Source organism: Brugia malayi (genome assembly GCF_000002995.4).
Source record: "Brugia malayi strain FR3 genome assembly, contig: Bm_v4_Chr1_scaffold_001, whole genome shotgun sequence".
In the NCBI taxonomy this organism is placed as follows: domain Eukaryota; kingdom Metazoa; phylum Nematoda; class Chromadorea; order Rhabditida; family Onchocercidae; genus Brugia; species Brugia malayi.
The window spans coordinates 11,772,525-11,785,493 of record NW_025062475.1 but is presented as its reverse complement, the minus strand read 5'-3'; the positions used below and the strand labels follow the sequence as shown (position 1 = coordinate 11,785,493).

The 12,969-nt window shown below is 24.4% G+C and overlaps 2 protein-coding genes across 2 annotated transcripts; one reads left to right on the top strand and one right to left on the bottom strand.

Moving 5' to 3' along the window:
- Positions 1-24: 24 nt before the first annotated feature.
- Bm6400 (Uncharacterized protein) lies at positions 25-2,798 on the bottom strand (the record flags this gene model as incomplete). The annotated part of the gene is made up of 5 exons (XM_043077554.1): positions 25-210; positions 572-667; positions 1,085-1,198; positions 2,091-2,238; positions 2,758-2,798. The coding sequence occupies 5 exons, from the start codon at positions 2,796-2,798 to the stop codon at positions 25-27; spliced, it is 585 nt and encodes a 194-aa protein (XP_042933488.1).
- Positions 2,799-5,978: 3,180 nt separating this feature from the next.
- Positions 5,979-7,460, top strand: Bm17409 (Uncharacterized protein; the record flags this gene model as incomplete). Its single annotated transcript, XM_043077553.1, has 6 exons — positions 5,979-6,068; positions 6,189-6,493; positions 6,613-6,791; positions 6,950-7,027; positions 7,127-7,324; positions 7,453-7,460. 6 exons carry the CDS (start codon positions 5,979-5,981, stop codon positions 7,458-7,460), a joined length of 858 nt encoding a protein of 285 aa, XP_042933487.1.
- Positions 7,461-12,969: the final 5,509 nt, after the last annotated feature.

Here is a 12,969-nt window from a genome sequence, read left to right as displayed (position 1 = left end):
AAATTAAAAATTTTAATAGTATTATTATATAGAATAGTCATCATCATCTGTTTCTGAATCAGCATGAAATTCGATTAAAACTGGTCCTTCAATTTTTGGCATATTTGATAAATCATTTTGATTTTCATTTTGTGATTGTTTAGTAATATTTCCATTTTCTCCTAATTCACGATTCAATTTTTCTAGGTATGTATATTCATTTTCATAATGCTAAAAAATTTTGCATAAAAAAATAGCTATTGTTGCTTTACTTTTTCTTTTTTTAAATTGAAGACTTTTTTAATTATATTGGTTAAATAATACTCGACTTCAAAAAAACTTTGACTAAGTTAAATATTATTTTCACTTTATTTACTTCACATAATCATTATCTAAAGGAAATAATTATTATTTTATTTGTAACGTAATAATTAATGGTAATAATGATAATAAATAATAGTAATAATAACCTTTTGCTCAATTTCATTTTTCTTATTAAGAGTGAAAAATATTGTAAGTTATCCAAATTTCAAAATAATCAAATTATAATAATAACAGTTCAAAAATTAGCAAAAAATTTTTACTAACAAACCGCATCTCTCATCTGTAGAAAGGCAGTTCGCTCCGCTTCCTTTGCCGCATCATATTGATAACGTTGCGCATTTGGTACTGGCGTTGGTGGCTCAGGCTTAATTTTACAATTAATTTTTGAAAATATAATAATTTTCAAATCTTTCTTTTTTCTTTTCATTAATTTATTTGTACAAATGAGTAAATTAATTGCTGATCACAAATAATTATAACATTTTAAAATCAAAATTTTGGTAATATCTTGCAAAAAAAAAGTTATAAAATACCTATTAATAAAAATTAAATAAAATATTAGTGCATTATTAAAATGACTAAAATTCAAATGATCAAACTTAAAAATTATTAAAAAGTTAAAATTAAATTAAAAAAAAATTAAAAATTATTCATTTTTAAAATGTTATTTCACTGTTCACTAATAAATATCTATTTAAGTCACTTTTATTTATATAAATAAAATTTTATGTTAAAAAATGCTTCTCTTTTTTTTTGAACCATTATTTATGATAGAAATTACCAAAAATAAATGTCCCATTGTACGAGCTCTTGGTTGATAAGTTTCAAGGACATTAAATTCATCAAAGAATGCGTGTTTTGCTCGAGTTAATCCCGATGAATAAATCTGACACCACTGAAAGAAATATATTTGCTCAATAATAAACTTTTAGAAAAGTTAAGAAAAGAGGAAAATAAAAAAGAAAAGTAATAATATGGATCTTTTTTTCAAATTCTCCCTAAATACATTTAAGAAAAAAATATATATTAAAATGATAATTGTCACATTATTGTCATATTGTAGTAGAAAATTATAAAAAAAGAAAGAAAGAAAAAAGAAATAGTTTATTACTATAAATTTGCTATCATTCATTTGATGTAACATTAAAATCATATATTTTCTTTCACCAGGAAAAAAAGAGTAATTGTGAGTAAAACTGTTAATAATGGAATCTTTTTTTTTTTTTTTGAAGTATAATTGTAATAAAATGAAATATGAAATGTAAATAAAATTTCTTAATTTTAATATTAAAATTTAAGCTTAATTAAATTATTCATTTAATCGTATCATTGTGCATACTAAAAGTCAAATTAGAAATGTAAAGTTTAAGTATTGATTGTATCATATCATAATCATATACTGTACTATACATATCATATCATGCCTCATCATGTACATATCATACCATATCATATCATATCATATACATATCATTGTCACACCATATCATATCATACCATATCATATCATACCATATCTTATCATATCATATCATACCATATCATATCATACCATATCATATCATACCATATCATATCATATCATATCATATCATACCATATCATATCATACCATATCATATCACACCATATCATATCATACCATATCATATCATACCATATCATATCATACCATATCATATCATACCATATCATATCATATACATATCATTGTCATACCATATCATACCATATCATATCATATCATACCACACCATATCATATATTGCATCATATCATGTACTAACTTGTATTGTAAAGGCAGCAAGAAATACGATAAACAATTTGGCAATAAAGCATATCAATGAAGAATGTTGATTGTTACACCAATTAGCTATGATAATTTGGCCAATTCCTTGACTGATCAATATTGATAGACAAACATAATAGCGTATACTTTGAAATAATAATTACTTTAATTAATATTATCATTCAAAATATTAAAATTATACAGAATAAAAGAAGCATAACATATATAAATTGTTAACAATTATCTATTTTTAGTTAATTACAATACCTTAGAAAATTTTTATTTTTAATTCTAGACAAATCTATTTTAATATAAATAAACATTTTAGTAAATGATTTCAAATTTTTTAAAAAAAATTTTTTTAGAATCATTATAAAATTAGTATTATTAAGTTAGTAAACTAAAAAATGTGATAGAAGAATAATAATGGATAAATTTTGAATTTTTTAGTTTCATAAGGAGCAAACTTTAATAAGATGAGGAAAAAATCAATTCAATTAAGTTTTTTTATAACTTCATTTTAAATTTCAAAAAAAAAAAAAACATATGATAAGTATTGCATTAAAATAATAATAGTATCATCTATATTACTCATAATGGAAAAATATTACTACTTACATCAAAATTTAATCATTTTAATCATAACTGTAAATGATAAAATAAACCTTGGCGAATAATTTCCTTTCATAAATTCTATGATTGTCATCTTTTTTATTGTAGAAAACCTAGCACTAGTTGAAATTGTTGTAAACAATAGAAATGAAATGAAATTACTAAATTTTTATTACTTTATAATGAATATCATCTTGATTATCAAATATTTAAATTAAATTCGAATCCTAATACAATCTAAATTCAAAATTGACAAATAAAAAGAATTTGCTTTTCTCTCAGTGAACAATACGAATGTACAAAAAAATATATAACGATAATCTAATTCATTTTTTTATTCAGATATTAATTACTTTTTTCAAAGAAAGAAAATAATCGAACATACTGCTACGAGAAATAATTTTTAGTGATAAGGATCAATGCAATGAATGATAAAGAATAAAAGGGAAAGACGTAAATTGCTCTAATTAATAATTATTAACTTGTTTACATGCATAAATTATATGAAAAAAAAAAACATAAACAACAATTGAAAAATATAAACAATAGTAAATAACAGTTGCTAATGTAATTTATGAACGTTTACATTACAAAAGAAAAAAAAAATAGTTTTTAAAGAAGCAAAAAGGAGTGATTAGTGACTAGCTAATTAATTATTTAAGAGATTTTTTGAGGGATGTATAAGATTTATTAATTAATTAGAATAGAGTAAAAATTACAAAAAAAAAAAAAATGAAAGACAAATCAGCTTAAGATAAAGCTGATAAAATTAGAGCTTTTTGAAAACTTTTTCTTGGAAAAGTCATAATTAAAAATCATTTACTCCATTTAAAATCATTTAAATGACATAAATTACTAATTTAACATTGAACAAATATAAACTTACTTGTTTTTTTTTTCTTTTCTGTAAAATTTTAATAATCATTCATTAAAGATTTGTGTGATAAAAGTTACAAAAAAATATTACAGCAAATTTCGATTTCATTTTGAAATATCTTTTCATTTGATTTAAAACCAAAAGTGAATACAGAAGTAAAGATTATTAAAAAAAAAGAAACTTTTAACCTTCAACCTCAAAAATTTTTCATTCTTTTCAGATACTTAAAGTTTAAAAAAGCTGTAAGTAATGCTTTAAATAGATGAACTTGATTTATATTAAGTGAAGTTTGTTTAAGATATCTATTAATGAAACATTTTCCAAGCAATTTATTTAGTATTTTGTTTGACAATCAATGTGATCATCTAATTTCTGGCAAACATTTCTTCACAATATTATTATAAATCACTTGAAATTTTAATTTTAAGTGATAAAATGATAGGGAATTGATGAACTAAAAAATTTTTTAAACTGAAATAAGTCATAAATTGATCAAGTTAAGCATATTTCTAGCACAAAAAGTGAATTTGCCTAATAAACTTAATCTTCTCGGATTTTAAAATTATCAGTTGATATCGTTTTTATTATTTTTGACGTTGTATTTGATAATTTTAACATGCTTCAATGGTGGCAAAACTAATTTTTAATTGAATTAGAAAAAAATGATGAATTTATTTAGTATTTTGCTTCACATTGCTAACAATATGAAGTCGACAAAATATTTTACAAAGTTCAAAAGCTAAATTTGATAAGAAAATTCAGTTCTGTGTTAGTAAATTTTATTCATTTACAGCTGGATTTGTGCCGAAAAATTTAAATTCAACATTTCAATACCAGTTTGTCACTTTAAAATTAATATTTTAAATAATTTGTAATATTAATTACAAAATAAATTCGAATTAATTTTATAATTCTTTAAAATTTTGAAAGCTAGCAATACTGAAATTTTAACAGTATTGCTAGCTTTCAACATTTTGAAATTCACCCTTTTAACAAATTTACTGCCAAAATTAATTGAATCTGAAATCAACAAAATATTTTTCAAAGTTCAAAAGATAAATTTGATAGGAAAAATTTTTTTGCTTATTCGTTGAATATTATCAATTGAAAAGTTTGCATTACAAATTTTAGAAAAAAAGTGAGGTAAAAAAATTATATTTTAAAAAGTCTAAAATTTTTTGCTTTTCAATTTTTATTTAATATTGATAATTGTTATGTTTTTTGGACTTTGCCAAAAGTCTAAAATTAAGAGAAATAAAGCAAAAAATTGTTGCATTTATGTCTAGTAATAGAAGTAGAATTAAAAATTGAAATAAAATATAAAAACTAAGAAAAAAACGATATAAAACTATGAAAAAAAAAACTATCTGAGTCATTTTATTTCATCTGTAAAGGAAACAAAACTATTATCAAAAATTCGGTCGAGAACGATTTAATAGCAATGGTAAAACTAAAATAATTGGTTGAATAAATCTATAACCGTTCCCTAAGTATGATACGGCATGTCGAAATGATTATTTCTTTTATAATTTGTGAATTAGTGAAATAATGAATAAAAGTCATAAAGTGAATTCTCTATACTATTTAATCTATATTGATCGGAGCATAATTTTTTTTTTTTTTTTTTATTGATGAAAAAGACTAAAGAAAAGAAATTAAGAAGACAAACTTATTTTGATCTCATTTGGAATGGCATAAAAACAAAAACTTTTTTTGTTAAAACAAACCGATAATTCAGTTCTTTTTCCAGAAAAACTTTTCGATTCCATTTCATATTTTGCAAACCTTAATTTCTGGAAGTAATAATGAATAGTTCAAATCTCAATCTTATCAACTTTTTTTTTCGTATAAAAAGATGTTATGAGGATGTCAGATCAAATTGAGATGGATCAGAGATTAGAAAGAGAGAGCGAACGATATTTTCTGTAAAGGCAAAAGGATCGGCGCATAAAGTAAGATGTCTGCAAAGCAATAGGAATATACTTCCATGAATGCTCGCTCATTCTCGATACTTTTTTTTTATAGTGGGATTAGATTAGTAAAAGGTATTAATACTTGATATAAGTAATGTTACATTTTAAATAAATTGAAATGTACGAAAACTTTTGTTTTTCTTTTTTTGTATTTACTGAAAATTTTTTGTTGAAAATGTTAGTAATTTTGTTATTGGTATGAGTTATATTAGATTTTAAGTAAATTGAAATGTACGAAAACCTTTGTTTTCTTTTTTTGTATTTACTGAAAATTTTTTGTTGAAAATGTTAGTAATTTTGTTATTGGTATAAGTTATATTAGATTTAAAGTAAATTGAAATGTACGAAATCTTTGTTTTTCTTTTTTTTTTCTATTTGTTGAAAATTTGGTAATTTTGTTATTTTTCAGAGTGACTGTTCCAATATGGAAGGTATCCAAGCTGTTTTTAATTACTTGAAAAGGGAACCTGTAATGTTTAATGCATTACACGAATTTGTAAAGGAAACTATTCAAGTAATTTTTACTTTTTTTTTTCTTTTCAACATTTTTTTTTGCTCTAAATTGATGGCGAAGAAAGATTTGCAAAACCTTCTGCCACAAATTTAAAATATGACTGCAAAGATAACTTTTCAGTTTGAGCGATCGCTCATAAACCTCTTGGACACAGTTCAAACGAAATTGGACGAAATGAAAGAGCTTAGTGCTCAAGAAGAAATGGAAGAGGATGCGGTATCTCAGGAGCCGACATTTGATGAAAATGAAGCAGAGTCGGCCCCTCTGCCGGAAAATGATAATGAGACCGAGAATTGGTCATACGAAGCAGAGTGGGCCCCTCTGCCAGAAGAAGACAATGAAAACGAAGAGCCTGAGGTACACGCGGCATCAATGGAGACGAGTGGAATTGAGGAACGGATTGAATCGGTCCGTGAACTCGTCCTGTAAGTTTTGATTTTTGCAACAATTGTATAGCAAATCTATAATTAGAAGAAGGTAGTATGTATATAGAAAAGCAATACTATTAATTAAGTAATTTACATTAAATGTAAGTCTGTTTCAGGAGAACAAGGACGATCAAAATCCCGGTCCTCGCCACTCAGCATGTATTGGCTGCGGCACCACCGGAACAATACCGTCCCGCTGACCTAGGGGACTTACCGGAACAGCTCCGAAGGGAGTTGCAAGTGCCGCAGGCAGTGCCATACACGGTGCATCAAGAAGGCGAAATCAATCGCATCGGTAATTTATAGTTTTAATTCTTTAGTGATCAAATCATATTTATGAATTAAGTCATAAAATTTTATTCCTTGTAATAAATCAAAATGATCACGAAATTTCTATATCGGTGCTTTAATAAATAATTGTGCATCAGCATTTTTTATCATTTCTATTTCCAGTGTGCGGTATCTGCAATAGGCAGTTCGACACGTTAAAAGGGTGGCGTATCCATGCTTCGAGGATACACAAGCAGGACGGTAAGTATATTTGAAAGCAAAATTTCCAATTAGTTTTTGAAAATGTTGGTACGTTTGACTCATCTGAATGTTAGCAAACTCAATATACATATATTCTAGGTTTTTGCGCCCGGTGTGGCCATAATCTTCTGCTGCCACCCGAATATACGGCCGCACAGCGAAAAGCTGCCGTAGAACTTCATGCCCTCGATTGGTGCCCGAGGGCATGTGCGGCCGTAATGAGCGAAAGGCAGGTAAAGCGCCGTAGACTAGATCTTGTGGGGAGACAAGAGGATACGCATCACCTCTTCGTTCCAGGTGAGAAATTAATATATATATATATATATATATATATATAATTTAAAAATGGCAAAAAATTCAATTATTGTGGAAAAAATCATAAAATGGAACTCGTAGTTTTCCTCATCAATAAATTTTTCTTTCAGGCCAATGACATCATCGGGCCATCCCCACACGGCCAACCTGTCGCTGCCTATTCCAGTTCTCCATCCTCGATGAAGCATGTCCAAGAGGGTTAGTATTTCCAGAAAATAAAGAAAAAAAGAAAAAATAAAAAAATCATAAAATAAAAAATAAAAAAATGATCAAAAAAGAAAAAAAAAACATAAAATAAAAAACCCAAAAAAATAAAATAAATGAAAAAAAAAGTCAAAAAAATACTAATAATAAAAAATTATCAAAAAAAAAAAATCAAAAAATAAAAAACCAAAAAAAAATAGAAAATAAAAAAAAAATTTTTATTCGAAATTTTAAATATGAAAGCAACTGAATTCAAAAATGTATGAGAAAAGGAAATAAACCAATTGATGGAGAATTTTATAGCTATTTTACATTTGCAGATATCATTTATTGTTTCTAGCGAGCTAAAAATTGAAAAGATTGTGAAACCAAATTATTTTTTTTTGTGATTAAGAATTTCGAATTAACCTTATTTGATAGCCTATTGCATCGAATTCAGTTGTTTTCTTTAGTTTTTCCTTTTGTTTTCGTTGCTAGCTCTTTGTGGACGGCTAACTTTTATTAATTGTTTAGTGTTGTATTTTTTTTCGTTCAAGAATTATTTATAATAATTTAATGTTTCTAATGCTTTCTTTTTTATTTATTTCTAATGCCTTTAATTTATTGCTTTTTGAATTACTCGTAACAGTTGTTTGTTATTTATTTTTTACAGTTTATGTTACCTATTTGTTGATTTTGATTTTTTTGTTGACAATTATCATTTTTCTTTTAATCGTTGCTTAATCTTGTTAAATTTTCTAATTTGGTGCTTGTAATGACGTATATGCCGGGTACCAATTTTTTAAGTTATAGTAGGTCCCTGAATTTTTTAAGTTGCATTTGTTTATATATGTCTCTTAAAATAGTTTTTTTTTTTTTTTTTTTTTTTTTCTGGCTAATTTCTATATTAGGCATGTTTTAATAGCGCTGAGTAATTTTTGGAGGTTTCTACAAACATTTAAGCTTCTCTTGCCACCACTGATTAATTTGATAATATTATATTTTCTACTTTTATTTTTTAAGTGAAAAAAATCAAGAATTGGTACCTGTTCTTTTAAGTATCATTGTGTAGAGTTTACATACACCTTCGACATTATTTGTATACAACTGTATTTTCTGATTTTCTTATTTTTTCAAAGATTTTCTTTGAATTAGCAGAATACTGAGGGAAGTTTTGGTAATTTCTCGAATTCTTTTTTAGAATTCATCAAATTTTTTTGGACTATTTTAATCTTTGATGTTTTTAAATTTTTTGGACCATTTTAAACTTTGATGTTTTTCCGGTTTTCTTGGAGTTTTTAAGGCATTTAGAAATTGCTTCAAACTTTTGGATATCTCTAATTTTTTGCCGCCCTTCCAAATTTCTGCATTTTTTTTCAATTTTTTTTTTTTTTTTTGTATTTTTGACAAACTTTTTGCATGATTTTGTCTAGTTTACCTAATTTTTGTACTGGACAATATTTTATATTATTTTTGTATTCAGCAATATTTTTATTGAATGCATGTTTTTATTGATTGATTGTGATGCATATCCTTTTGTTGTTTTACAAGTTACATCTTTTAATTTTTTTCACATATATTATGTTTTTGATATTTTACAAGTTTTAAAAGCTGCATACATTTTTTTAGTGTTTTTTTAATTTCATTAGTTTTTAATATATTCTTTTTTTTAATTATTTTTTTCACATATATTATGTTTTTGATATTTTTAATTTTTTTAAACATATTTTTCAATTTTTTTTTAATTCTTTTAATATTTAATATATTTTTTAGATATTATATATATGTATTTTTTAATGTATTTTTTAGTCTTTTTATTTTTTATATTTTTGAACATTTTTTTAATATTTCTTTAACATGTTTTTCCTATATATATTTTTCACTAATTTTTATATGCTTTTATATAACTTTTTCTATTTTTTTAATATATTTTCGAAGTTTTTTTTATGTATTTATTTATTTTTTTTATTTTTTGCAGATTTCTTTTATAATGTTCTCGTGTTTTTTTTTTATATTCCTTAATATTTTCTAATATATTCTTGAATTTTTTTAAAATATTTTTTTATGTTTTGTTTAATATCTTTTTCATCACATTTTTTAATATATTTATTTTTATGTATTTTTTTTTTTGCATTTCTTCGATTTTGAAAAAAATTTTTTATATCTTTTTTATTATTTTTGCTCATTTATATGTATTTGAAACAATTTTCTTTTGTTTATCTGCATTTATTTTTTCTTTTTTTGTTTTTCATATATTTTTGATTAACTTTTTGCATTATTTATTTATTTATTTCACTTACTTTTGGTGCTGGACAATATTTTATATTACTTTACTTTTATATTTACATCATTCTTTGTTCTTTATTTTTGCCTTCGTTTTTAATTATTTTCTTTCTGCTATTGATGCATGTTTTTTGTATGTTTACTAATTGCATACCTTTTTGTTTATTTTACTTCTTATTGTTATTTGCTAATAATTTTTTAATAGTTGCTTTTCGAATTTCTTCCGCTACTTTTCTTTCCCACACATATTTTTAGTTATTCACTCTAAATGCATGCTTTTTATTAATTGTTGATGCATGTAATTTTTGTTGTTTTGCTAACTGCACGCTTTTTTAGATCTAACTTGTTATTTTTGAATAATAATTTATATTACTTTCAGTTATAACTTTTTTCCTTATTTAGTTGTTTTTATTATTTCTTGATTTTTTTGTTTAATTAATTTGTTGATGATTTTTTTGTTTAATTAATTTGCTTTTCGTATTCAGCGATATTTATATTATTTTTGTATTGTGCTACATTTTTATATCTTGTTAAATGCATGTTTTTTATTAATGGTTTGCATGTTGTTTTGTTGTTTAACTAATTGCATGCGGTTTTTTAATATATATTTTATTTTTTTATTACTTTATGTATATTTTTGTGTATTTTTTGTATTTTTTTTCTTTTTTGCATATTTATGTGTATTTATATTTTTTTAATATTTTTTCCATATATTATTTTTGTTAATTTGTATATATTAAAATCAATTTTTTACCTACTTTTATTATTTCTTTTTTATTTTTATATTTATTTTTGATTCATTTTTTGCATCATTTTTTTTTTTTTTTTTAGTTATTTTTTAAAAATGAGCCATGCTTTATATTATATACAGTCTGAAGGATTTTTCGTTGCCTTTGTTTCTGCATGCATTTTTGGTTACTTATAACTTAGTGCTTGCTTTTTTGTTAGCTTATTTTATTACTTACAGTTTCCAATATTTTTCGTTAATTTAGTTTCTTACATATTTTTAATTATTCCCTTTAAATGCATGCTTTTTATTAATTGTTGATGCATGTCATTTTTGTTGTTTTGCTAATTGCATGCCTTCTTGGATCTAACTTGTTATTTTGGATATTAATTTATATTACTTGTAGTTATGATTTTTTCCTCATTTAGTTGTTTTCATTATTTCTTGATTTTGTTTTGCATGCATTTTTGATTAACTTTTTGCACGACTTTTTTGTTTAGTTCACTTGCTCTTGGTATTGGATAATATTTTATATGCTTGCAGTTTATACCATTCCTTGTTTTTCTATATTCATTTTTAATTTTTATAATTTACTGCATGCTTTTCTTGCCCACTCTGTCTGCTTTTTTGCATGTTTACTAATTGCATGCTTTTTTCTGTTAACCTATTAGTGTTAGCTAGCATTTTGCAACCTGTTATTAGTTATTATGGATAACAACTGATATTAATTGTAGTTACGAACCTTTTTCCCTTATTTAGTTGTTTTTCAATATTTCTGGATTTTGTTTTTGCATGCATATCTGTTTTAGTTTTTTCACAAATTTTTTTGTTCCTTTCATTTCTGCATGCATTTCTGGTTACTTATAATTACTGCATGCTTTTTGCTTACTTTGCTCTATCTGACCACTGTTTACTAATTGCACGTTTTTTTGTTTACTTTACCTATTACTATTATTGGTTAATATTTTACATCAAATTTTTTTTAAGACAATTTCAAATCTTTTCTTGCTACTTTTGCTTTTATATGCATTTTCACTTTTTCTTATAATGTTATGTTTTTCTTCTTTTATAGTTTTTACTCGTTGTTATTGGATAATAATTTATATTAATAACAGTTTATAGTCTGTTTCTGTTATTTAGTTATTTTCGAAATTTTTTTAAATTTGTTTTTGCATGTATTTTTTTCTTTCTTATGATCTTATTTGCACGTCATTTGTTAACTTTTGCTTCTTCCACCAACAAACCAACAACACTAATTTATATTGTTAATGTATGCTTTTCTTTCCACTTTTATTAATTGTATTTTTCTATCGTTGGTTTAACTTATTATTGCTATTTGATAAAATTTTAAATTTCTTGTAATTTTGAATCGTTTTTTATTATCTTACTTTTGCATGCCTTTATGTTCATCATAATTAATTCATAATTTTTTTTTCTACTGCTTCTGCTACTGTATGCATGTTTCTTTCTATTATTAACTGCATGGTTTCATTAATTGTGTTCGTTACGTGGTCATTTACGTTATTTCCAAATCACTGCATGCTTTTTTCTTGCTTTATTTTCTGCATGCTCTTTTTGTTAATTGCATTTGCTGCATGCTTTTTGCTGACTTAACTTAATAATGTATAGTCTCATTGTAATTTGTATTGAGTTCATGAAGTGTTTTTCGCTGACATACTGCATGTTATTGCGCTATCTCATTCATGAAATAGTTATATTATCTGCTTGCAGCAAGTCATGCACGCTGTTCAGTTTTATTTCTAATCATTGCATGTTTCTTGTTAGTTTTTCCGTTTTTCGTAATTTTTCATATTTTGTCTTTACTTGTTGATACCATTTAATTTGCAGGCTAAAATTTGATAGCAAAAAAAGAAAGGTAAACATTTTCAAATTCTGCACATGAAATCTTAGTTTTATAGCTGTTTAAGTTGCAGTTTGCTTTGACTACGAAAATAGCTGAGAATAAGAAAGCTTTCAGATGTAATGATTTTAGATTTTCTAATCTTTATATTTAATTTCTTTACATTTAATATAGGAAAATTTCCTTATTGTTTCATTCTATCGTTCGTTTGTTTTATTATTCTTACTTCTTTAAAACTTGTCATGAATAACTGTGAAGAAAAATAATATTTCAGGCTTCTGATAATCAACATGCTTGAAGAGCTGGTTGAAATGCTTCTGGAAAATGAAAAACTAGTCGCTGAACAATTTTAAACTAACAAACTGAAATCTCAGAAAGTATTTATTGTATTTCTTTGGCGATATGACGACAACCATATAAAAAATTTTGTTTATGGACTAAGTTGAAAGTTCTCGTAAAGAAAAATAATATTTTAGATTTTTGGCAATCAGCGTGCTAAAAGAGCCGATCGAACTGGCCGTAAAATGTTTTCATTTGTATAAACCTAAGTTTACAAAAATGAATTTGGTGGTC